The sequence below is a fragment of the Xenopus laevis genome, chromosome 1S, assembly GCF_017654675.1.
Source record: "Xenopus laevis strain J_2021 chromosome 1S, Xenopus_laevis_v10.1, whole genome shotgun sequence".
Taxonomy (NCBI): Eukaryota; Metazoa; Chordata; class Amphibia; order Anura; family Pipidae; genus Xenopus; species Xenopus laevis.
Genome location: NC_054372.1, coordinates 118,158,641 through 118,185,261, shown reverse-complemented (window position 1 = coordinate 118,185,261; position 26,621 = coordinate 118,158,641). Strand labels below are relative to the sequence as shown.

At 38.5% G+C, this 26,621-nt stretch overlaps 1 protein-coding gene across 1 annotated transcript; it reads left to right on the top strand.

Moving 5' to 3' along the window:
* The first annotated feature begins 1,846 nt into the window (after nucleotides 1-1,846).
* Nucleotides 1,847-10,520, top strand: kcnv2.S (potassium channel, voltage gated modifier subfamily V, member 2 S homeolog). The gene is made up of 3 exons (XM_018241628.2): nucleotides 1,847-3,553; nucleotides 7,453-7,677; nucleotides 10,027-10,520. The coding sequence occupies exons 1-3, from the start codon at nucleotides 2,150-2,152 to the stop codon at nucleotides 10,036-10,038; spliced, it is 1,641 nt and encodes a 546-aa protein (XP_018097117.2). The 5' UTR covers nucleotides 1,847-2,149; the 3' UTR covers nucleotides 10,039-10,520.
* The last annotated feature ends 16,101 nt before the right edge of the window (nucleotides 10,521-26,621 follow it).

Below are 26,621 nucleotides of genomic sequence, written 5' to 3'. Positions count from 1 at the left end.
AAAGCATACCTTCACTTTACATGCCTAGCTTCACCTCGGACCCATGAGTGGTTGCCAGGATTTGGATCATCGTTTGATTATCAGGAACCTGAGGGTGATGAGCCAGGTTATGGGGCTCCCCGATTTGTGCTGATTTGATGCAGAACTGGCTATTCTTGTAATTACCATCATATGACGTTAAAGGGATCCTGTCATCGGAAAACATGTTTTTTTCAAAACTCATCAGTTAATAGTGCTGCTACTCCAGCAGAATGCTGCACTGAAATCCATTTCTCAAAAGAGCAAACAGATTTTTTTTTTTTTTTTATATTCAATTTTGAAATCTGACATGGGGCTAGACATTTTGTCAATTTTCCAGCTGCCCCATGTCGTGATTTGTGCCTGCACTTTAGGAGAGAAATGCTTTCTGGCAGGCAGCTGTTTTTCCTTCTCAATGTAACTGAATGTGTCTCAGTGGGACATGGGTTTTTACAATTGAGTGTTGTTCTTAGATCTACCAGGCAGCTGTTATTTTGTGTTAGGGAGCTGCTATCTGGTTACCTTCCCATTGTTCTTTTGATTGGCTGCTGGGGGGGAAAAGGGAGGGGGCGATATCACTCCAACTTGCAGTAAAGAGTGATTGAAGTTTATCAAAGCACAAGTCACATGACTTGGGGCAGCTGGGAAATTGACATGTCTAGCCCCATGCCAGATTTCAAAATTGAATATAAAAAAATCTGTTTGCTCTTTTGAGAAATGGATTTCAGCGCAAAATTCTGCTGGAGCAGCACTATTAACTGATTCATTTTGAAAAAAATTTTTTTTCCCATGACAGTATCCCTTTAAGTAAATGTTTTTAAATTCTACCTTTACGTGTGTGTGCGTGTAAGTTATTGCTCTCAAGCAGTATATCAAAAGGTTTAATCATTGATCCTGTATATTTGTATTAATATATTTATTTTAATTAATACAAGTATTATTAATGATAAAGGTTTACTCCTTTATTACAGTGGTGATAAATGGAACCTATTCAATTCAACCAGTGCTGATAGTGGACTACTACAGGGGTCTGTCATTGGCTCTTTAACAAACAAATTAAAAAGTAAAGACCTTGAAGTTGGCAACTGTCTCTATCCCTGATGATGATACTAAATTGTGGATTTGGATGGTTTTGAGGATAAACTTGTAAGCATAAGCAGAATAATTTAGTTGCTACTAAAGCAATTAAATTAGTCTTGCATAAAAATTATATTTGACTCACTGACTGAAAAATTTAATTTTGCATCTTTATAGATCCCTGGTAAGGTCTCGCCTTGAGTATACAGAACAGATATGTCTCTTAGTCCTTAACTGGCATATTATTGACCTAAAGAGTGCAGAGACTAAACTGGTAACTGTATTAATATATAACTGAAATGGAATAAGTAAACAATGAGTCAAGGTCTTTTCTCTGGATTAAATATACTTTCTAGGACTAGGGGATTACTCTTTATAAGTACATTAGAGGACAGTATAGACAGATAGCAGGGGATTTTTTTCCCCATAGAAAACAACAAAGAACAAAAGACCACCTCTTTAGACCCAAGGAACTGAACTTTCCTTTAAACAGTGTTTATTTTGTGGATGTTTTCCTACAGAAAAAAATTTTTGTTTTTTTTTAAAGCTAATAAATGCAAAAAGAATAAAAAGTACTTGGCAACCAGTGTGCATGAAAGATCAGACCATGTTAACAGCGAAAGAGTTAATATTTATGCATTCTATTTGAGTTATTTTGCAGCCTATAAAAACTTCATGCTACTCAAGTATAATTCCCAGCCCTAATACCAAATGCCTTCTAAATAAATACCATTGAATCAAATGATTGTCAGGCAGTTTACTCTTCAGTATTTTGGATTTTCCACTCACACTGCAGCTAGTTCAGGCTGAATGGGATAATAACCATAAAATCCGTTCTTAAGTACTTAAATCTTCTTTGTCAGCAGGACTTAAAACAGTCGGTGATACGTGCAAGCAGAAGAATCTTCAGTATTGCTTTGCTGAGTTAGTTGCAAATACAATAGAAGATATTGACAAATAACAAACCATTTGGTATTGCTGAAAATAGGGTCTTCTTCTTCAGCTGGATTTGTACCTGTTCTTCCTGCAAGAAAGACATGTTTTTTGTCAAGATATGCTGAAGTTTAAACAAAGAAACAGACCCTCCCCTATTTCCTACTACACGGATTTTACAAGAGGACAATATGTTGGTGATGATGACAGAATTCGACTTGCCCACAACACTGGTAACCAGTTTTTTTCAGAAAGTAATTATATTTATTATATTGAAGATGAGGAAGATGATGTAGAAGAACTTAAGTGGGCAGAAAGAGAGGAAAAAAGGTTGGATGGATGGAGAAAACAAAGTATTGCTGCACAAAAAGAGCGTGGGATCTATGAAGATGACGAAGACATACGTATACTTTCTCCTTCTTATTATGGAAGAAAGAGGAGAACATCTCTACACATTAATGTAGGGGGAACTAACTATTGTATTTCTTATGGTGTGGCAGCCAGTTATCCAAAGACCCGAATAGGCAGGTTGGCTACATATACTGACCGTCAGCGCAAACTAGATCTGTGTGATGACTACAACCCACAGGAGGATATATATTTTTTTGATCGAGATCCAGCCATTTTCCATCACATTTACAATTTTTATCGTACTGGGGTGTTATGGGTAAGGGATGAACTATGTCCTCGCAGTTTCCTGGAGGAGATACATTATTGGGGTGTAAGGGTAAAGCATACACCACGATGTTGTCGTATTTCGTTTGAAGAGAGACAGGATGAGCTTAATGAACAGCTAAAAGTGCAAAGAGAGCTGAGAGCTGAAATGGAGACAGAAGAAAACGAGGAACTATTTAGTGGGATGCTTTATGGACACCTAAGACGTCAAATATGGAACTTGATGGAAAAACCATTTTCTTCAGTGACGGCTAAAGCAATGGCAGTAGCATCAAGTATTTTTGTCCTTATATCAGTGGTTGCTATGACTCTTAACACAGTAGAAGACATGCAGTATAAAAATGCTGCAGGGCTTCCTAGTGGAAAACCATACCTTGAACATGTGGAGACACTTTGTATTGCTTTCTTCACCCTGGAATACCTACTGCGCCTCATCTCCACACCTGACGTACAACATTTTTTGCGCAGTGTCCTTAATGCTGTAGATTTGATTGCTATACTTCCTCTGTATTTGCAGTTGCTTCTTGAGAGGTTTGCTGATGAGGACCATAGTGGCAAAGGCTCCAGCCATGAACATGAGATTGAGGCAGTAGGACGGGTTGGAAAACTTGGGCAGGTTCTGAGAATCATGAGGCTCATGCGTATCTTCCGCATACTGAAGCTGGCACGTCATTCCACTGGACTCAGAGCATTTGGATTTACCCTACGTCAGTGCTACCAACAAGTAGGATGCCTCCTTCTCTTCATCGCCATGGGCGTTTTTTCTTTTTCTGCCATGGTCTACACAGTTGAGCATGATGTGTCTGGAACTAATTTTACCAGCATCCCCCATGCTTGGTGGTGGGCAGCTGTAAGTGCACATACTTAAACATGTTTTTGTTACACAGTAGTATTTATTAGCATTATATAGACAATATAATATTATTACGTTATGCTTAGATGTTAGATTTTTGTTCTACTTTGTTCTGCCCAATAAAGTCAGTTACAGAATAGTAAGGAATTAAGGAAGGGGTTGAGCAAATGCCATCATTAATATAGAAGGGGTAGAAATGGCATTGCAATGTAGATGGCAAAAGCTAGAAACTCGTGACTTTTGCCTGTGATATATTATTTAAATTGCAGATATCTTGGCCCAGATATGAGCATTTTGCATGCATCATTTTTTTCCACTGAACTAGAAAACATCCAAGACTTTACTCTAGGGGTATGCACAATTTATTTGTAGTTCACATACCGCGGCACAGCGGTACATCACTATTTGTGCACACAGCAGTGTACAGAAGAATTATCACTAGAACAGACAGGGTCAATACAATACACTAATAAAATACAAATAAATACAAAATATGTTTACATTAAAGATTCATTTCTAAGCTATAGAGCTTACAGTTTAAGTGGGTGGGTAACCTTACAGACCCCAATAGAAGGGTATACAGCTTACAGTGGTCGCTACTGTCCTGTTCTGAGTATGATGTTATGGTCATGAGGTGATCATTCAATTTATCTTTGAATTTGAGACTGGGTGAAGGCCCTGTCCAGAGGAATTTGCGTATATAGAGAGAGAGAGAGAGAAAGGGACGCACACCCTAAGCAAAATAGAAACTTGGGTGCCAGTCTGGAAAGAATTCGATAAGCAATGCAGGATGACGGCACACCAAGAAGTTACAGCAACACAATCAATAAACCTCCTTTTTATCTTCAAAGCGATTGTGTTGCTGTAACTGTAACTTCTTGGTGTGCCGTCATCCTGCATTGCTTATATATATATATAAGTAACATATATATATATATATATATATCAGTAACATATCCTGAGTGCTAGTCAAAACAGGGTAAAATAAAAAAGTCCTCTGATGAAGCGCCCAATAGTGCGAAACGCGTCAGGAGGGTGTGGCTAACAACAGGTAGGCAGACTGGGGGGGAGACACTGCTTTGTGGTGTGTGTGAATTGAATATTGATATGTTATTTTTTGTGGTTTATATGCACCAATAAATGTTTTTAAGCGAGAAACTGTGCATGTCTTTGATATTTACCTTGGTTTAATTGGACCTGTGCACAGTACTCGCTGTATAGACAGCAGCTACCCCATAATTGATTTCTGTTTTACTAAAATAAAAAATGCAGCAGCGACAGCACTCCAAGGGATTTCAACCAGATATTAATATCCAACGTTTCAGTTCCTAGTTGGAACTTTCATCAGGGAAAACCAAACAATCAACTTGCAGTGCACATTTAAAACTAAGATTTGGCGCCAGCTGTGGTTGCTAGGCAACCGGAAACCGGAAGTGGGGAAATGCAGGTCTGTGAGAAGTGACAGGGAAGGAGAAGTGTTGCGCAATAGCACTACTGTGAACAGCAGGGTACTGACCTTCTCAGACGCATTCCAGTCCCCAGCCAAAGTGCGCACGAGCATTCATAATCACCTCTGTGTATTCAATTCTGCACTGCAGGGGGGCATGTCCTAGGTCCTGTAGAGGTGGGAGTTGCCAGAGTGGCATGGAGGGGCAGTGGAATGAAACAGAGTGTACAAACCCTTCAATCATGCCCACACGTAACCATTCAGCCATGGTCTTAGCAACGCCACGCGGCGTGTCCAACAGCGATATTGATCTTACAGCATGGTGGTCAGTCCACGTAATGATGCAGCATGACCCACGTTGCTCAGGATAAAGCTACCGACCCTCAGGCTATTGGTGAGAGTGCCAAACCACCTTGCTTCCAAAACCCACATATAGTGACCCAACACAGCAATAGGGTTTGCTCAGCTGTGCGTCTTAAAAAGGCATATAGAGCTAAGAAATAGGAGACAGACTGTTAATATAGAGATGCCCTGAGTCATGGATCAGAATTAAACGCAATGTTACAGTGTGTACTGTAGCAAGAAGGAAACCAGGGAGCGTGGACATGATGAAATACTAGAGACAGGATGGACATAGCATATGAGAACAAATGACAACAAAATGTAGTGATCAGAAAAATAAAATTAAAAAAAATAAAAATAAAGAGAAGACTTTATAGAAAACTGCTCAAATAACCTCAAGGTCATGGTGATAATGACCAAGCTAGCTTGAGAACAGAATCCATTCAAGTCAGGGGGGCTCCCGGGGGGGAATCTGTAAACACTGAATTTTATTATTTTTCACCATGATTCAATGGATTAGCAACCACTTTTAAAGTTTAATGAAAAACTATTAGTTTATCAACTAGCAAGGAAAGGGTGTTGGGAATTTTGTCACATTTTACCTGCTATCACCTATACACTGCATACACCAGGATGTTGTCCCATTATGATCTACATCCATAAAAGCATTGTTAGCATTCTGCTCCCTGGAAAATATTACTTATACTGGTTTATGAGAAAATGCATATTGCTATATTTATCAATTATTTATATTAGTTATGTGACCTTACCATAATAAATATCTGAATGAAAAGCATGAGACAGGAGGGTGATTTAGACAAGCTGTTTTTTCACAGTGTCTTGAGATCTACTGATCACCAGCTAAAGGTCCACTGATCCCTATCTACCTTTTGGACACCCCTGGCATACACGGACAGCAGCCTAGAACACAACAAGGGAGAAACAAATTGCAACTCAGTGGAGATTTACATATACAGTTTCATTAATGTAGTGTTACAGAACTGGGCTTATTGAGTTTGGTAAACAGTTTATTTGCTGTTTGTTCAAGTAAAGTAAATAATAAGGAGCAGAGCACTTAAAATACTGAACAGCATTTCCTATTTGGTTGTGGAGGATAGCTATGGATACCTGTCTGTTATTAGTTGCTTCTCTTTATTTTTAGATCTTTATCTCAGCGTCTGGGTTATTTGCTTTAGCCAATTTCCTCCCAGCAAGTTTCATTTGCCTGGCATCTGTTGTTTTCTGTTACCTCAACACACCACGGTATTTTGCAAACTGGGAAAAGCTTTTATTTTTAATTAATCCCATTTTTAAGATATAAAGCATCAAAGTGAAAAATGTCTGTGGACTTCAATGTATTTTTGGCACAAGAAAAAAAGGCTATTGACTCCAATGCATTTACACTAAAAAACAATTAAATTCAATGCATTTATGTAAAAAAAAAGAAGCATAAAAAAAGCCCTTTGATTTCAAAGCATTTTCAAGGCATTGGCCTCAATGCATTTTGCAAGTTTTCAGGACATGTAGTATTTGCTCTTTGTTAATGGATAAATGTATGATTAGAGGTATGTTTAGATTAATAAAGCAATGTGTTTAGTTCATTTCATTAAATCCAATTTCATTGCTATGGGACCTGTTATCCAGAATGCTGGACCTGGCGTTTTCAGTATAATGAATCTTTCCATAATTTGGATCTTCATACCTTATGTCTACTAGAAAATCATTTAAACATTAAATAAACCCAATAGACTCGTTTGCTTCCAATAATGATTCATTATATCTTAGTTTGGATCAATTACTGTTTTATTATTACAGAGAAAAAGGAAATTATTTTTAAAAATGTATTTGGATAAAATGGAGTCTATGGAACATGTCCTTTTCTTAATTCTGAGATTTCTGGATAACGGATCCCATACCTGTACAATTACTTCGTTTTTATCAGTCTGCTGCAAGTCAGAAAATGAAAACAAATGCCTAATGGTTGTTTTTACCAGCCCTGGTGCAAGTTAGTAGCAATATTTGTAATCTCTTGTTGTACTAGAATGGAAAAAGAAGCAATATTACCAGCATGTCATTGGTTTAACATATTATTATACTTAATTTGCAGGTCAGCATATCAACTGTGGGGTATGGAGACATGTACCCCGAAACCCACCTTGGAAGACTGTTTGCTTTTCTTTGTATTGCTTTTGGCATTATTCTAAATGGAATGCCGATCTCAATTTTGTATAATAAATTTTCCGATTATTACTCCAAACTAAAGTCCTATGAATATACAACTATACCCAAGAAGCGAGGAAAAGTTCACTTCACTGGAAGAGCCATGCAGAAGGTAAATGAATGTTGCTGTGGATCTTCAACACATCATGCTGCAGGGCACAACCATTGACCATCACTTTGTGAGGAATAATCTACATTGAAGAAACTAGAGGATTCCTTATTAGTACTTAGATTAAAAAACAACAGCACTTGGCGTGAAATGAGTATTTCTTAAAAGTTATAATCAGAGTTCCCGCAGCTGCCTTGTAAAAAGAAGTTTTGGGGTTGGGTTATAATACTGCTTAATCTACAAGTCATGAATTCTTTGTAGTTGTGGCACGATTATAGATTATTATTACAGATCCACTTTGCCCTGTATTAATAGAAGTAATAATAGTGGCAGTAGTAGTAGCAGCAGACATAACAGTATAAGTAGATCGTGGATTTCTGAACTTCCATTGCGATGCTTCAGTAATTGAACCAACGCACACTCACACAGAACATTTTGCATTCTTCTAGTCATTTGGAGTATGGTCAGCTCTTAGATCATTTCTGTGCTATTCTAGAATATGTAAATGTGAATCACTAAGGACATAGATTTTCACTTCAAAAAAATCTATAAGAGAAAATTGATTATGGCTTGTATTTTACCCAGTGCCGTAACTAGAGGGGGGCGGGCCCTTTTGCATGACGCACAGCCGGGCCCCCCTCCATACACGGCGGACTCCAGTGGCGAGCGGACTACCGGGGGGCCCTGAGGGGTGCGGGCCCTGGTCCGCTCGCACCCTCTGCTCCCCCGGTAGTTCCGCCACTGATTTTTCCTACCTTGTTGTAAGAGGCATGAGGTATAAAGTGGGAGGTGTGCTATGCAAAGCATGTGTGGAGAACAGGGTGTGGTCAAAACAAAGGACAGGCTGATATTACTCACCTCTTCTAGATGCTACTTACAGTAGAAGTTTACATGTTAACTTTTTAGCAGCTGAGTGATGTAACAGAATCAACGTTTGGGAGCCTATTTATGAAGCCTCACATTTTTCTGCTCGAGTTGTAAAGGGGAAAAAAAATCAGAATTTTTAGAGGGGAAATTTTTTTAAAATTTTTGGAGATTTTTTACACTCCAAAAATGCTAAATATTTGAATCTGAAAACCGTCCAGCTAAAACCCATCAAAGTCACGTAAAAACCAATGGCAGGTGGTCCCTTTAACAATTGGAACATGTTTTTTTGCCTTCATGGTTGTTGAAAGTTTCAGGTTCTGTGACACTGGTTTTCGCTTGAATATCTGATAAATTCAAATTTAGTAGAGTTTTTCTTTGATAATCCAAATATTCGCATTGGGGCACAAATAGTCTTAAAGCTGAGATAATTCTATACAGAGAGTCATATTTATCTGCATATTTAGATGTACTTAAATGAGATTTCATTTTTTTGGCCTGAAAAGTATTAATTCTTTCTGTTGTTTAATGGGAGACAGCAGGGTCAATTCTGGATGCTTTTCAGCCTTATTGTTTGATCAACAAGTTTCTGATGAAATCAAAAACACTTTGATTAATGTTGACTTCATGGTTCTGATCTGAAGCTTGTACATGTTTAAACATCTGGTTGCAAACATACATATTAAAATTAGATCAAAGCACACAATTATATATATTCACGATCCGGCTCCGCTTGAATATTCTATTACCTGTCAGTTAGAATGAGCATGCTCTAATTCATAACTAGTTTGAAATGATGAAATGAAGCCAATGTACATTTATGAGCTGCAACTGCAGTAGTGTGACAATGCATCCATCTTATTGCGGTCATAGATAAACTCCTTCTTCTAGTTGCGCTCAATGCCAACGTGTCCACCCTGCTTCCTCTTCTGAATCATGCAAATGTGTGCCTATTGGCTCAGGGGAAACATTGGCGCTACTGCCACATTGAGATGCTGGAATTGTGGGAAAACATGGAGAATTGCTCTAAAACTGCACTTTGCACACTGCACTTATGATCATAAATGATCCCTATAGTTTATAAATTATTCTGACTTACCTACCTCTCTATGCACACAGTTTTTTAACTGCATGAAAACATGGAGTCACCCTGTCATTGTTGTGTCGTGGGTAAGACATAAATGGGCAGATTAGGAAGAATAGTAGTAATCCTGTTAAATAAAGGGAACAACAAAGTGTACTGATGGCTGTTTTTATTACCATTGCAATATATATATATATATATATATATATATATATATATATATATATATATATATATATATTGGTGTTGTTTTACTGATTACATTTTTATGGGGGGGGGGTTTACATGTCCTTTAAACAATACAAAAACTATAAAATCCGCATTAGATTACATGACAACACAGGACCCAGTGCAGTCTGTATATTCTGATTATTAATTTCCAAATTTTCTTTATTGATTTTCAGAAAGAAAAATAATATTGGTGGTGTTTTATTGGGCACAGGCCAAGTGTTTCCATGGCCTCCGCATTAGAGGGCCCTGGTGAAAGAAAAACTGAAAAGCAGAATGAACACTTACTGGTACTGGTAAAGTCCTGCCACCTCTCCTCCATCAGGAAGCCGTGTGGCTGCAGCCTAATTCTGACAAAGTGCCTTCCGTGATGCTGCCTCCATGTCCACCTTCACTTAGTCACACCGCTTGTCTAGCTGTGGGCAATAACTCGTTAGTGAGTTATTTATGCCTGCTTCCTAGACCCCCCTTCCTGGATCATTGGCCTTTTTGCTGATTCAATCCCCAGTTCCTGAAGAGCTTTCCTGATTTTGTGATCCTGTAATCCTGTTCTTATCCTTTCACAGTTCCCTCTGGTATCTGATCTCCTGGTATTGACTTCAGCCTGTTTACTGACTCTGCATGGTTTCTGCCTGTCCTGACCTTCTGCCTATGTCCTGGTTTATGTTTGACTGCCGCCCGCCCTTGACCCTGGTCCTGTTTCAAGGACTTTGTGCTGTCTGCCCCAGTTTCAAACACCTGCAGATGTCTGTGTTAGTTTTTTTATTAAACAAAATAGTTACTCAGCACATTGGCTCCTGCCAGTGTATCATAAGTTAATCCCTACAAGCAAAATCATGGGCACCCCTTGCCAAATTACATATTTAGTTCATTCTGTAAGTGAAAAGTATTCATCATCTACTGCAAGAATCAGTGTGTTACAAACAACATACTTGCAAATGTTAATGTACAGTTACAATGTTATATAGTTTATTTGGTGAATTCCAAAAACATGTTTGGATACCCTACTAAGTCAATATTTAGTAACAACCTCTTTGGCTCCAAATCTTTCATCTCATAAGGATTTCTGCCCACCCTTGCAGATCATTTCTAATTCCAAAATCTTCTTATGCTGTCTTGCTTGTTTAATATCTATCCACAGATTTTCAATGATGTTTAAGTCATGGGACTATGAGGACCAAATAGTGTCATACTGGAGTGTCTGTGACCCATTGGGCTTCAACCTCAGTGCCCCACCACCACGAGGTCCGGGGCTGGCTGGGTTTTTTCCAGGTGTCCCACTGGCCCAGTCTGATCCTGGGGACAAACCTTCAGCTTGCTTTTCTACAAGGATCTCTCTCTCCTACAAGTATCTCTCTTACCCTTTTGGGGTAAGGTAAGGATCATTGTCTTGTTGTAGGAGCCATGCCATTTTCAGCTTCAGCTTGGCTGTTTCAAATTGGCATCCAGAATAAAGTATGCTAATATTAAGTGGAATCCCCAATGTTTTATAGTTGGTACATTGGTTTTTTTTCATCAAATGCTGCACCATTTTTTCTCCAAACAAACCTGTGGTGAGTTCAGCTCTTACGTTATCATTACTTATTTCCAAAATGAATCTTGTCTATATGATATTTTACATACCCCAAAATACAAAATATAGGGATTGCACACTCATTTATATAAAAACCAAATTTGTATCAAAAACACTTACATATTAGTAATTTGGTCCAGCAATTGGCCCTACGCATTTCGACCACTACAGTGGACTTCATCAGGGGAAAAATCCATATAGTACAAAAAATTGTAAAAAGGCAGGACTATATGGATTTTTCCCCTGATGAAGACCACTGTAGTGGTCGAAACGCGTAGGGCCAATTGCTGGACCAAATTACTAATATGTAAGTGTTTTTGACACAATAAAATTAGATTTTTATATAAATGAGTGTGCAATCCCTATATTTTGTATTTTGATAATTGTACCAGGAGGCCTAATTTGGGCGGTCTCCATGAGATTGGCACCTCAGTATTGATCTTAATTATTCATTATTTCAGGGTGTGCGCCCTTCAAGTTATAGATGTATTTTACATATCCCAGACTGATGTTTCTTAGGTTTCCTCCTGATGACTCTTAAAGCGAATCATTTTTGTGCAATGCTGCAGCATAAAACCTTCCTCCTGGTCATATGAGTTTAAGCATAAGCAGTATAAGCAGTTCTCTCTGGAATTTTCTTGGTTTCCTTGACATCAACAATTCCTTGAACACTAACAACCTTTCCTGATTCCATTACAGACAGTGGAAATTGCTTTGGGTCAGAGAACTTGCAAACACAATATTTATCAATGGACAAGTAGAAGCGTGTCCAGAAGGGTGTCCTTCCTACAGTAGTTGCTACTTTTTACTTACAAGATATATTAAATATGTAATTTAAAAAGGGGTGTCCAAAATGTTGCATTCATTTGCACTTCAGGGATGATGTCAGTGAAACATCACAGGTTAAATATCCCCAAACTACATACATTAAATTGGGGTCCAAACATTTTAAAAATGCCTACACTCATGATATATATATCTGGCCTTGGCTAGGAATCATTTTGTAGATGATGGTTTTATCCACACTTGTCACCCACATACTTCCACTTATATTTTATAGCATTGTCCCAACCACAGCCCTTTCATTATTCGAAGTGGCAAATTACCCGTCTGCACTAAGACATTGTGTAGGTGATCTGTTTTATCATCATTTATTTGTGAAGCCCTAGTTACAGTATTTACACCCTAGGGTCAGTTAAACAATTAAGCTTTCAAGTGCGACAAGCATTGTTGCTGTGTTCAAGTGCTCCAATTGTGCTGTGATTGACTGAAAACATTTATTGCAGGGCAAAGGGTGGAACAGGAATTTACTGCTGAACTCATGGATGTGCTTCTCAGTGACTTAATATCGCTAGGGGAATCACAATAAGAGAAAACTTGCATAGTGCACAGCTACACAAAATGATATTGCAGTCTGTCTTATATAAATGTAATGCTTCTGATAAAACCAAAATGTATTAATATCCCATACTGTACAAGATATCATATAAACTATCTATAAGCTAGAAGCTATTTTCATAAAACCGGCCTTACATGCTACTTGGTGGTGCCAGTGTGAGTTTAAGTGACCAGGTAAATGACAAAGCTGGATGACAATCAGAGTGAGAAAGGTGTTCTTTGCGTTGAACCCATGCAAACCTGGTTTAAATACTATACTGTTCAAGGAAGCGCAACAGAAACAGATCAGGAATTATTACCCATTTCAGGCCAGGTGGTACTAGTTACTATCTATGTGCTCAAGTCTAGTTTAGTAATGCTTTAAGCAAAGGATAGCTCACTTAATTGAAGTAGCATGAGTGTATGTGAACTTCAAGGTACTGCATTAAGTAACCAGTTAGAAACTGACTTCCTATTGCCATGTGTTGAATACAATACCAGGTCTTTGAGAAGCAGAACATTTGACCACATGGTGACGCTTGTTTGTGCAATTCTTTACATTCATGTCACAGAACATGACAAGTCTGAAGATCATCAAGAAATAAGCTTCTCTGCCCAAACTATAACTTTACATTTTTTTTATATTTTATATAAATTTACATCCATGCTACTGAAATACACAAGGTTTACCATGACAAATCATTTTGTTTATCTTTAATATAAAATGAACCATACAGCACTATCAAGAATCATCTTGCAATCCAGCCAGAGACATTCTAGTGCTTTTCTGTTGCCATGGGAGTCTAATCCGTTGTGAAGGTGCTCAGTTTTCAAGAATGTGAGTGAATACAGATTAGCAGAGCCAAGGCCCAAATACGGGTTCCCATGGGCATTAGGGTTCTGCATGAAGGTATACACGAGAGAGCACTTGTATCCTCATTAGCATGGCTCCATTTAAGAATTAGTGAGGTGGAATGTATGTAAAAAAAAACAAGCTAATAAAATGTTATTGCTGCTTCATGTTGTGAGTAAAGGATGTTTCAGTAATAGAGAACAGGGATTGTGGTGTTTACATGTGCATTAAGACACCTCCTGGCAGCAGAGCGCTTGGCAGAGCTATCATCATAATTCATGTGCTGGCACTGAGTGTCTGATAATGTCAAGCTACCCTTCTGTTGCACAACTCTCTGCAACTGCAATAGGAGAAATAGGATAAATTGCGCAAACTGCCTATGAAAGTACGCGGCTCCTTGCACAGGACAGTATACATGCAATCTGTTTTACAATAGGATATTTCAACAGTTTTGATCCTGCAGGTCTAGGAATGCCAACCTACCTTTGGCCCCAGCTGTTGCTGAACTGCAGTATCAGTTCTTTTTACTACAGAGTATTTCCAATCCATGCTATAGAGCAGTGATCCCCAACCAGTAGCTCGTGAGCAACATGTTGCTCTCCAACCCCTTGGATGTTGCTCTCCGTGTCCTCAAAGCAGGGGCTTATTTTTTAATTCCAGGCTTGGAAGCATGTTTTAATTGCATAAAAACTAAGTATAGTGCCAAGTAGGGCCTCTTGTAGGCTGCCAGTTTACATAGGGGCTACTAATAGCCAATCACAGCCCTTATTTGGCACCCCAAGGGACTTTTTCATGCTTTTGTTGCTCCCCAACTCTTTTTACATTTGAATGTGGCTCACGGGTAAAAAAGGTTGGGGACCCCTGCTATAGAGTTACAAACTGACTCAGTAGAGTGAAACAGATATTTTTGAGAATTGGCATAAAAATAAAATGATTTATTTAGCAATAAATTACTTCTATTAGCTGCTTTTTACAGTAACCTATACCGGTATGGGACCTAATATCTAGAATGCTTGGGACCTGAGGTTTTCCACAATTTTTTGTGGAGGTAACTTCTTGGTGTAGGTAAGGTTTGGAAGACCTAGTGCCAATAAACTATAATTTTATTGAGTAAGGGACCTTTGTCTATAGACAAGCAATCCTTCAAAAGACCATCTGTCTATTCCAGTAGCCATTGACATAATCAAATTTAATTATCTTCTTAGCAGGGGTACCTAATGAGAAGTCTGCTTACATCACAACTTGATTTTTTACCCTTTACACAAACATCAATATATTTTGATTACATACATTAGCTAGACATTTCACTGGGCCTTAATTGCAAGCACATTTTCTTTTGGTTAGTACATTTTAGGACAAGAGGTCCTTCCCCTTTTCATAAATAATTTCTTATTGGATGAACCCTGTTCTAATTCAATATGCTGATGGGTATGCTTTTATTTATTCTGAACTTTATTCTGACTTCCTCTAGTAATCCTGCATGATTTTTGCAGTCAGCAGAACAACTTACTGATTGATATCTTAACTAAATAATTTGTTAATGTATATGTATGTCTGCTTGACCTATTTTAGAGGCCTACAGGGCCAATCTTTCCCCTTACACTAATAAGCCAAAAGGCTTTATCAATATATTCATAAAGAAATCAAACTTTGTTACATTTCAAGTTCCCGAGCATGATCCAACCTAGTTCACTGTCAATGGAATGGATTTAATCTTTGAGCAGCTGTTGAGAAGCTAAGCTCAGGGGGCATTGCAATTGCTTGTCATATAAACTGATCATGTGACAAGGCTAATTATAAAATTCTGGTACTAATTATGTTGGTTTCTGAGCTGCCATGTACCAATAATCTGATTTATTTACTAATTAGCCTTATATTATGCCATTTCTATTATTTATATGTTCAGTATCTTTTGCATCGGGCCCTAAGCTCAGTAAGTGACAGCAGCACAGAGCATGTGCAGTGAATCAGCAGGAAAGAAGATGGGGAGCTACTGAGACATCTTTGGAGACACAGATCTTTACTGCTAAAGGGCTGTGGTTGCCTTGGGCTGGTATATAAGTCCAAAACGTCATGTACAACATTTTTAGAGTACTGTTTAGACAAGCTTTAGTTCTCCTTTAAGTTGTACTTGAAGTACAACTGCCAGCATCTGTGTATTTACCAAAGCCATAGAGCAGACACGTCTTTATAAATTAAAGGGTCTCAAAAAGTCTGTTTTGCCCCAGAACCCATTATAAATAAACTTGGATCTGGTAACAATAACTAAATGATTTTCACCAACACTGATAGAATTGTAATACAAATACAAAGTAAATCTGAAATATTGTATCACAAAATCAGAATCTAAAATTCTAGTCTTACATTTTGCCAGTGCCCTGCTCTATATCTGTAGCAACAACTACTGTGTTTTATAATTCAAGAGAGGTCATAACCTTTCATTAAATATATATATATATATATATATATATATATATATAATATATATATATATATATATATATATATAGTAGTAACAAACCGCACTCCAAGGAATTTCTTGTGGAAAAAATCAAAAAACTTTTATTTCAACGTTTCGGCTCCTCTACTGGCGCCGTCTTCAGGAAGTGAAAAACCCCATACATGTGCTCCAAACTTTATAGGTGAACAAAATGGTGTCCAATCATCATATGTGACATCATCACTGTGCGTCAATTAATTGGCATATTTACCCTCATATAGTATTCACATTGTTGATTGTGATCTTATAAACAGCTTTAGTGCAGTGCGTCATCTATAGTGACAAACTTATAAATCAGTGCCTCATTTTGTGTACACACATCACCTTGCGTTTGATCTGTGACTATTTGTGTCCAAATAGATAAGTGCCGTGACTTAAAAACATCAGGCAAAAAAACATAAGTGTCCCAGATATCATCCAGGGCACACTTACCCGAGGGAAAGAGAGAAGAGGCTGTACTGGCCCTTTTTGGTCCCGCCAGCGCAGGGTGCACATACCGGTATGGATAGCTGGAATAACCTTCCGTTGCGCCTTCTTCCCTTACATCCGGTAGTTCACAACAGCTCCGCCCCTGTTACTATGGTGAGCGGCGCGCGTCCTGCCATTGCGCTGCGCTCCACCAACATAAATGTGTAGTCCACCGATCTGCTGCAATCAACCCCTTTCTCTCCCATAGGCACTTGTCCTGACATCGCTACTACCTCCACAGGGGGTAGACCTTGGGCATAAACCCGAGGCCACCTCCTGCTCTTTGGGAGCGAAGTCATGTACATCAACTGGGGTGGCAGTAATACACGGCTAATGGACTCACCTGGCCATCACGCTCTCCTGGGGGTCTTGTGAGCAATACCATGGGATCTTACCTACAGGTGTAGGTCTTCCAGCTAAACCGGTGTACTCCTCTGGCCTCGGACATACTCCTCCTCCAGCCCCTCCCCTCTTCCCTGGGGCACCGAAGCATCCTAAAGAACAGCAACAAAAATGGACACAAAGTTACCAACTTAATTGCTATTTTACATTCATGTTTCTTCGTTACTTTGTCCATATACTGGTATCTCTGTGTATCAAACCAGATATAGGATAGTGCTGTTATTAATGTCATTACCACCAGTAATATAATCGTTCCAACATCGGAGAAAAAATGAAAAGGAGAAAACCTACAGATTATCCCTGTATTGTACACAAAAATATACAGAAAAATAAATGAATAAATACAAAGAAAAAGAAAAAGAAAAAGCAAAAAGAGTCTGACCCAGCCACTAAAACATCAGGCTGCATTAAATAATACTACCCGATGTAAAAAGTTCCAAGTAACAATCGACTGTGGGATCGTCCATCTGATGCCTAGTCAATAAAAGTGGGACATGGGTAGGGTCTCATTGAGTCCTCTAGGGGACAAAGTGTCCAATTTGTAAATCCAACTGGATTCTCTCTGTAGTAATAGTAAGCCTCTATTCCCCCCTCTCCTGGGTGCAGGAACATGGTCTATAATCATATGCCGAAACTGCGGCAAAGTGTGTTTCTTTAATAGCCAGTGTCTAGCCACCGGTTGGTGCTTCGGTGCCCCAGGGAAGAGGGGAGGGGCTGGAGTATGTCCGAGGCCAGAGGAGTACACCGGTTTAGCTGGAAGACCTACACCTGTAGGTAAGATCCCATGGTATTGCTCACAAGACCCCCAGGAGAGCGTGATGGCCAGGTGAGTCCATTAGCCGTGTATTACTGCCACCCCAGTAGATGTACATGACTTCGCTCCCAAAGAGCAGGAGGTGGCCTCGGGTTTATGCCCAAGGTCTACCCCCTGTGGAGGTAGTAGCGATGTCAGGACAAGTGCCTATGGGAGAGAAAGGGGTTGATTGGCAGCAGATCGGTGGACTACACATTTATGTTGGTGGAGCGCAGCGCAATGGCAGGAAGCGCGCCGCTCACCATAGTAACAGGGGCGGAGCTGTTGTGAACTACCGGATGTAAGGGAAGAAGGCGCAACGGAAGGTTATTCCAGCTATCCATACCGGTATGTGCACCCTGCGCTGGCGGGACCAACAAGGGCCAGTACAGCCTCTTCTCTCTTTCCCTCGGGTAAGTGTGCCCTGGATGATATCTGGGACACTTATGTTTTTTTGGCTGATGTTTTTAAGTCACGGCACTTATCTATTTGGACACAAATAGTCACAGATCAAACGCAAGGTGATGTGTGTACACAAAATGAGGCACTGATTTATAAGTTTGTTTTATCACTATAGATGACGCACTGCACTAAAGCTGTTTATAAGATCACAATCAACAATGTGAATACTATATGAGGGTAAATATGCCAATTAATTGACGCACAGTGATGATGTCACATATGATGATTGGACACCATTTTGTTCACCTATAAAGTTTGGAGCACATGTATGGGGTTTTTCACTTCCTGAAGACGGCGCCAGTAGAGGAGCCGAAACGTTGAAATAAAAGTTTTTGATTTTTTCCACAAGAAATTCCTTGGAGTGCGGTTTGTTACTACTATACATGAATGCAATTATTGTTTAACCAGCACCCAGGTTGTTGCAGCTATTGGTTATGAGTGCACCCAATTCGGACTAATATATATATATATATATATATATATATATATATATATATATATATTCAATGTGGAGTAAAATATTGCAGTTCTAAGTAGATATAAGTGGCACTAGTCTGATCTCATTAGGTTTTTCATTGGAAGTGATTGCTCAGGAAATCTTTACGGCAGAGACACACGCTGCTATTTTGGGAGATTAGTCGTCCAGGGACAAATCGTTTCTTCTTCAGGCGACTAATCTCCCCGAAAAGCCTCAGAGCCACATGTGGAAGCTTCGGGCGGCTTCGGAAAACAAAGCGCTCAGAGTGCCATCCGGCTGGAGATTTCCATTCTAGACAGCGGGAAGGCTTTTCAGGGAGATTAGTTAGTTGCCCGAAGAAGAGGCGATTTGTCGCCGGGTGACTAAATATTCTCGAATCTTCGCGCGTCTGTGTCCTTAAGATCAGAAGCAGCCCAGGGAACAAATGTCCAAGACATAAGTAATACTAAAATATATTGTAAAGCTTGTTTTCCATTCTCCCTCACTGTTTGATTTGGTATGATCTAAAGATTATGTGTGGGAGGACAGCAACAGAATCAGAATACATGTCTCTTTATTCTGAGCATTATCACATGCAAGGCTGCGTCTGGTTTCCATGAATCAAACAGTAATGAACTTTCCATAAATTATGAGGAAATTCACAGAAACACTCTTCTGCCATTATGCATGCACTGGTACATCTCCCAGTAAGTGCAGGCATGTAGATTCTGTCTGGTTCTGCTATCCATATAGGAGAACGGCCACCTGTCAGAAAGAACGGCATATTCTCTACTAAAAATCATTAACTGAGTAATATTAGGGTTTTAATCCCTGTCACATAATGACTAAACACCCCTAATGTGAATAGCCCACTACCCTCCATAGTGCTCCCTCCCTGCTTCCTCACCGCATAGTGCGTTAGTGAAAAATGTGCCCCTAATTGGGAAACTCATATGTGTGCAAAGTAGAGCAGCGGAGCTCAAGGGGACCGTTCTCTTTTAACTAATGCACTATGTGGGGAAGAAGCAGGGAGGGGGCACTATAGAGGGTTGTAAGGGGCTTTTCACATTAGTTCTCCTTCTAAGTGACACACTAAAAAACTACTCTTCAAAATATTCTTCAAAATATTATTGTATGGGTATGGGACCTGTTATCCAGAATGCTTGGGTCCGGGAGTACTCCGGATAATGTTTCTGTAATTTGGATCTTCATATCTTCAGTCCACTAAAAAATCCTTTAAACATTAAATAAACCTGGTTCTGCTTCCAATATGAATTAATTAATCTTAGTTGGAAAAAAGTAGAATGTACTGTTATATTATTACAGAGAAAAAGGAAATCATTTTTTCCTTTCCATAATTCTGAGCTCTCTGGATAATGGGTTTTCCAGATAATGGATCCCATACCTGTACATTAAAAATTACCTATGGATCATGTTGATAATTTTTTGCTGAAAGGTCTCCTTTTATAAGCTGTTTTGCCAACCTCAGTGTTTCTAATGGACTACTGCTGCACTAATATAGCAGCCCCCCTTATAGAGGAACATGGGGCCTCGGATATGTAATGTAAAATCATTGGGCAAACGTTTTTTTGGCTAAATTATAAATAGCATGCAAAGACAATGTTATGATAGATGTAAAACAAGGTTTAGATTCTGGTGCATCTCTTTAAACTGCATGTGTCTTAGATTCACAAGAACAACTTAAGGGCTTCCCTTAAAGGAGCTGCAAGTTTAAATCACTGGGGCATATGGGGACCCTGATGCTTGCTCAGAAGCAAGTGCAGTTTCTGCTAACAGGATGACCTACCTGTTACCAACCTAAAGTTTCAGCATCTCTATTGTAATAATAATCCAGACTTTCAGTTTTGTCACAGGACTTTCCATCTTGAATTTTATTAGGAATGTCTGTGACATGCAAATGCTCAGTGTGCTTTGAGCTGCTGTTGAGAAGGTTAAGGGTCATCACAAATTAACAACGGTTCCAATGCTACAGTACAGTGTGCTGAGTGCCGCCGGCTTCCCTGCATAGCCTGGGAAAGAAGGCAGCAGAAACAGATGGGCAGGAATAGTAGGGTTTTGCATAGATTTTCAATAAATGAAAGCAAAACACATCTTTTTAAAGCACATTCCTCTATAATTAAAAGAGTATAGTATACACAGACACGTTCTTGTTTTTCTTGTATGGGGCAGATTTACTAAGCTCGAATGAATAATTCGAATAAAAAAATATTCGAATTTCGAAGTCATTTTTTGGATACTTCGACCATCGAATTGGTCAAATTCGATCGAATTAAATGATTCGAAGTAAAAATCGTTCCACTATTCAACTTCATACTTTGCCACTTTAAACCTACCAAAGTCCAATGTTAGCCTATGGGGACCTTCCCCAGCACTTTTCTAAGCTTTTTTTGGTCGAATAAAAATCCTTCGATCGATCGCTTTAAATCGTTCGAATCGTTCAATTCCAATGATCTTATCGTTTGATCGAACAATTTTTATTAGATCGTTCGATCAAAGCTTTTGCGCTAAAATCCTTAGAATTCGATATTTGAATTTTCGAGTTTTTTAACCCTCGAAATTCGACCCTTGATAAATCTGCCCCCATGTCTCCTTTAAAAAATCTACTACTACATATAGGGGTATCTATCCATTGTCAGACTGGGATGCCTGGGGCCCACCAGAAAACCGTTAGCCACAGGCCCAATCTCTAAACTATTTTTCCTTCTTGTCATTCACTTTCTTTATTCTTTAGTAACTTCTCCTCATATTTTATCAGTCTCTCCCTCCACTTCTTCACTTTATACTTGTATAGAAATGGGGCAATTGCTGTTGTATAGGCATACAAGGCAAATATTTGGGTAAACAGAAGGGCCCACCAGGAGTTTTCCTGGTATCCCGATTGGCCAGTTTGACACTGTATCTATCTGGGACCTGTGTTGGCTGGGGAAATAAAACTCCACACAAATATTTTTTTTTATTTAGAATAAATGAATAAATAACCCTTTCAAGGCTCTGAAGTCTTTATTCAATAAGAGAACTTTGCTAATAGGCAAGTGATCCTTCAGAAGACAGATGGCTGTCCCAGAGGGCAGTGAAGTATAGTCAAAATGTCATTATCTTCTAAGCAGGGGTACCTTATAAGCCAAAAGGTTTTATCCATAAAGAAATAATTTTGTTGTTACATGTCAAGTTCCCTAGCTCTCTCAGCATGGTCCTTCCAATATCACAGTGGTCTCTCCCCATAGTGGAAAATTTGTTTAATATCAATTCCTCATGCCAGCTGTTAAGTCTTCCTCCTTTTCCAAACTGTACTCGTCCATTTGCCTCAAGGAATGACTGTAGGCAACATACACTTTTGAAGCTTTAAAACATTGTTTCTGAAACAGGTGAAGACACAAATGCTGCAGACAGCATACAAAATGAATCACAGCAGAGGACAGTTGGGGGCATCACAGGATTGGAAGCCAAGACCTACAGGATGAACAATATTAGACGAAGCACTTCAATGTTAATTAAATTGCTAATTAGCTGCCTCAATGCACTGTACTCTGCTAACACTGCTCCATCCATATGCTATATGCTTTGTCTGTTTGCCTTGAAATAGATGAGCAATTCTTTGTACCAGCGTATGTCTTTATTCCCTTCAATTAGTTTAAATGAAACGAGGCATCACTGTGAAGATATTCCTACAAAAACAACAACGTGGAGGCTGAATACTTGGAAGCAGAAAAGATATTTGATCAGTAGCAGCTCCAAGTCTAGATCTTGTAAATTTATAGCAGCGGCATAGTCACATAAAAAGAGATGAAGTCAAGGTCACATTCTTCAAGAGTCAAGATGCACGTGACCCAAAGGAGGGGCTTTATCACATTATTTGGGAAAGAACCTTCCAAAACATGTACAACTATTCATCTATAATAAAGTACCAAAATCCATTATGGGATAGAAGTTAATTATGATTACTGGAATTATTAATTAAATAGAATTATTAATTGAATAGTTTCAGCTAGTCTATGAATTTCTTATTTTTTTGCTCAACATATTGACCAAATCTAAAGAATATAGTTGTCAACTAGTTACAGTGCTCTCTGATCTACAAGAGTGTTGAGAATAAATGGTCTGACATAATGTCCTTCATTTGAATGTTTTTAATAAGTTTTATAATAAAACATACTGGATCATACAACCAGATAATGTACATGAAGTGGAAGCTTCACATACTGTTAACAAATCATCAATGAAATTGAAATGACGAAGTCGACAAAGTTAAAAAAAAAAATAAACAAGAATTAACATTGCTCAGTGAATACCAATAGTATTACAAATAATCTATATTAAATAGTAAAACATTAGGTTCCACCATTACAACCAATGTCAAATTAAATCTGTATCAAAGCCAAAGCGTGAGATTTGTGCCTAGACTCAACATAAGGAGTCCAAGGGGCAGATTCACTAAAGGGTGAAGTGGCCGTAGCTAGCAACAATTTGTCGGAAATCTCATCCGCAGGGACATCGCCAATTCACTAATAGGCGTAGTGGACAATTCGACAGTAAATAAAATGTAGCAATAATAATAATTGTAACCTTACAAAGCATTTGTTTTTTAGATGGGGTCAGTGACCTCCATTTGAAATCTGGAAAGAGTCAGATGAAAAAGACTAATAATTAAAAAATGATTTTAAAAAAAATGAAGACCAATTGAAAAGATGCTTATAACTGGTCATTCTATAACAAAAATTTAACTGAAAGGTGAACCAAACCTTTACCTTTCAGTAAAGCAAAATGAGGGCTCATTTATTAAGGAATCACAGCATCTAATCTGGCTCAAACAAATGTATGTGCCATTTTGAGCACATGTACTAATACATTTGCGTTGCATTGCCCAAAAAATATGTTTTTGTGAAGGTTTTCTTTAAGCGCATGTTGCAAATATTGTTACGGTGTCTTTTTTGCAGGCGTGGCTACAGTGCGCAAGTATTGCAGGAGTTGGGCAATCTGCACAGACATGTACACAAATGCGTACTTACAAAGCGCCATTGATATTTTTACGACTGGTAATTTGTGGCATACTTCTAACGCAGTTGTGGCCAGTAGCGCTAGTGTGTGCGCATAATTTATGACAAGTCTTGCGACAGAAAATGAGCAGTTTCCTGAAATGCAAATGTTAGCATCCAAAGAAGCACTTTCCTTGGTTCCTCTAAATTGATTAAAAGAATCACCATTAATAATAAGCAACTTAAAGTTTTAGCCTTTGCTAATGATTTGTTGCTAATTCTAAAAAAATCCAGTCTTCTCAGCGTCTTGTTTTTGATTTGCTTCATGGCTTCCAGTCTTTTTCTGGTTATAAAGTCAATGTTGACAAATCTGAAGTAATGAATATATACGGTTCACTTTCAAACTCTCTACTCTAAAATTTAAACTAAAATACACAAAAAAATCAGATAAAATATTTAGGGTTAACAATTCCTTAAAAACTTATATGCACCAACATGTCAGAAGGTTTTTTCCAAGTGTGCGCAATTGGCCAATGCTCCCCTTAATTTAAAGGGATTAGTGCTCGTTTTCAAGTCTTCGATATTCCCTAAATTGATATATGCATTAATTAACCTTCCTTTGCACGGATAATAAAAAGCTTGATTCTGCTTTAATAAAATTACATGAAAGAAAGATTACTAGTCTTAGTAAAAGACATATTTAATCCACTCAAGGGGACCTTATTATCTTGGTCAGGACTCAAGGGAAGGTATAGATATTATTACCTGGCTTGTCAATGTGGCCTTTCTTTGAAACATAATAAGATTAACTTAGTATTATCTGACCACAAACACAGCTGAAGATTTGAACTACCTTCTTCGATTTCAATTGATTCTACATCTAAAAAAATTTGGAATGATTATGAGTCAGAACCACATCCGCTACTAAAAGTTTCTACCAAATGGTCCGAGTTTTTACAATACCAAATGTCCCCCTCTGATTTGGTGAAGTCTATACGTAATTATAATTTAATCTTAGCAGAAAGCTGGAGGATACAACCTTTTAAGCAAGTTCACTTAGGTTATGGGAAAACTTTTTCTAAAGATACCTTTACCAGTCCCGTTTCATATTGTCCTAAGTGCGATGAGACTAATGTTTCTCTTTTCCGCTATTTTATTAAGCAACTGTCTCTATGTTTTTCTTTATTGAATTCTGAGAACAATATGATTCGTTCAGTCTCCAAGCTAAAACCTATATCTCATGAAAGAAAGACATTGACAACTCTGTTTTGGACTGCTGCTAGGAAACCTTTATGGTTAGAGAGAGAGCTCTCCTCGTTAACATATATTTTTTCTTATATGAACCAACGTAGTTGGCAGGAAGCTCTAAAAGCTAAAACAATGTGTGACCTTTTCAGCGTCTCTCCTTCTAGGATGACTTGATCTAATAATCTCCAAAATTGTTAGAAAGTGGCTCTGACACCCGTCATCAAATCTGTGGCTTCCTATAGTAGTTACATCTAATAACCACAACCATAAAATATAAAGAAATTCCCTCTATTACAGTCTGGGTTTAACAGCTCCAGTCAAATTCCAGGGCTGTCTCCTTATTGTGGGGCATTCCAAAAAATATATATTTTATGCACCAAGTTGTGTTGTGTGGAGTAGAATTTTTTATTATTATTAATTCATTATATCAACCACAATGGCAGTTTTTTTCTTTTGGAAGAGTGATTTTATATTGTCTGTGCAGAGAGGGGTATTATAGTAAAACAACTGAATTGAAACAGTGTCTAGGGATCATTCCAATAAAGATCAATAGGACATTAAACGAATGAGGAAAGAAAGGGGTTATTACATTATGCATAGAACACAAATGCCACCAGAGGAACAACATTACAACATGGTATTAAATCACAGAGAAATAATCAGAGCAGGGTGACCAATCTGCATTTATATGCTCTATATCATTTGGCTCTTGAAAACAGGTTTATCACAAAATGCCCAGGGGCCCCTAGGTTAGCCAGTGTGCAGCACCTTGCTCTGTGTTGTACCTTGGTGAAATGTAATCTACTATGCTATAAACGTGTAGCTCTTTAATTGCATTTGCACTGCGTTATTGGATTATGTGCTGCTCTGCAGCCAGTACAAATGTGTAACTGCATTTCCACTGCTCATGGAAGCACAATAAAAAGGCAATATCGCTAATGAAAAAGATGCCTAACACCCTGAGTGTTCAGTCACTGTCCACAAGATCTGTTCTCTGTCCAGACATCTAATTGTTTTGGTCATATTCCGGCACAGCGTTCCCACATTCTTCTGCCTCGGGAGGATTAATCACAGTCACTCAAGTTATCCTAATCTTTTAATCTCTGTGTCACTTACAGACAATGAATGACAAGGTGAGTGATATTTTCATTTGCAAATAAGTAAGGTCCATTATATAAATGGACGTTGAGATTGCCATGTTTAATTGCTAGGGCCTGCGTGACGCTTTTGTACTGCCACCAGTTTTCTTTTTATGCTTCATACAATGCTGCGCAGTATGGGAACACTTTATTAATGCTAATAAGTAATAATAACCAGAAGTGGTGCCCAGCTTCCAGCAAGGTAATATTTCAATAGCCTTAAGAAAAACATATCTTTCTTATTCAAACCCCCATTGCTTTGTGCTGCTGGATCAAACTGGGTTACACACTGCTACCAATTAGAACAGATATACAAGCTGTGCAGTTTCAACTGTCTCAAGGTTCAGACTAAGTTAAACTATTTAATGACACGTGAAACTAGGAGACATTCTATTATCCTAAAGCCATTCTATGCCATCTTCGGTATCCTACTATACATTCGGTATAGGACCGCCATTTACAGTTGTACATGTGCATCTGTTTGATATATGCGCCTACTGCGAAT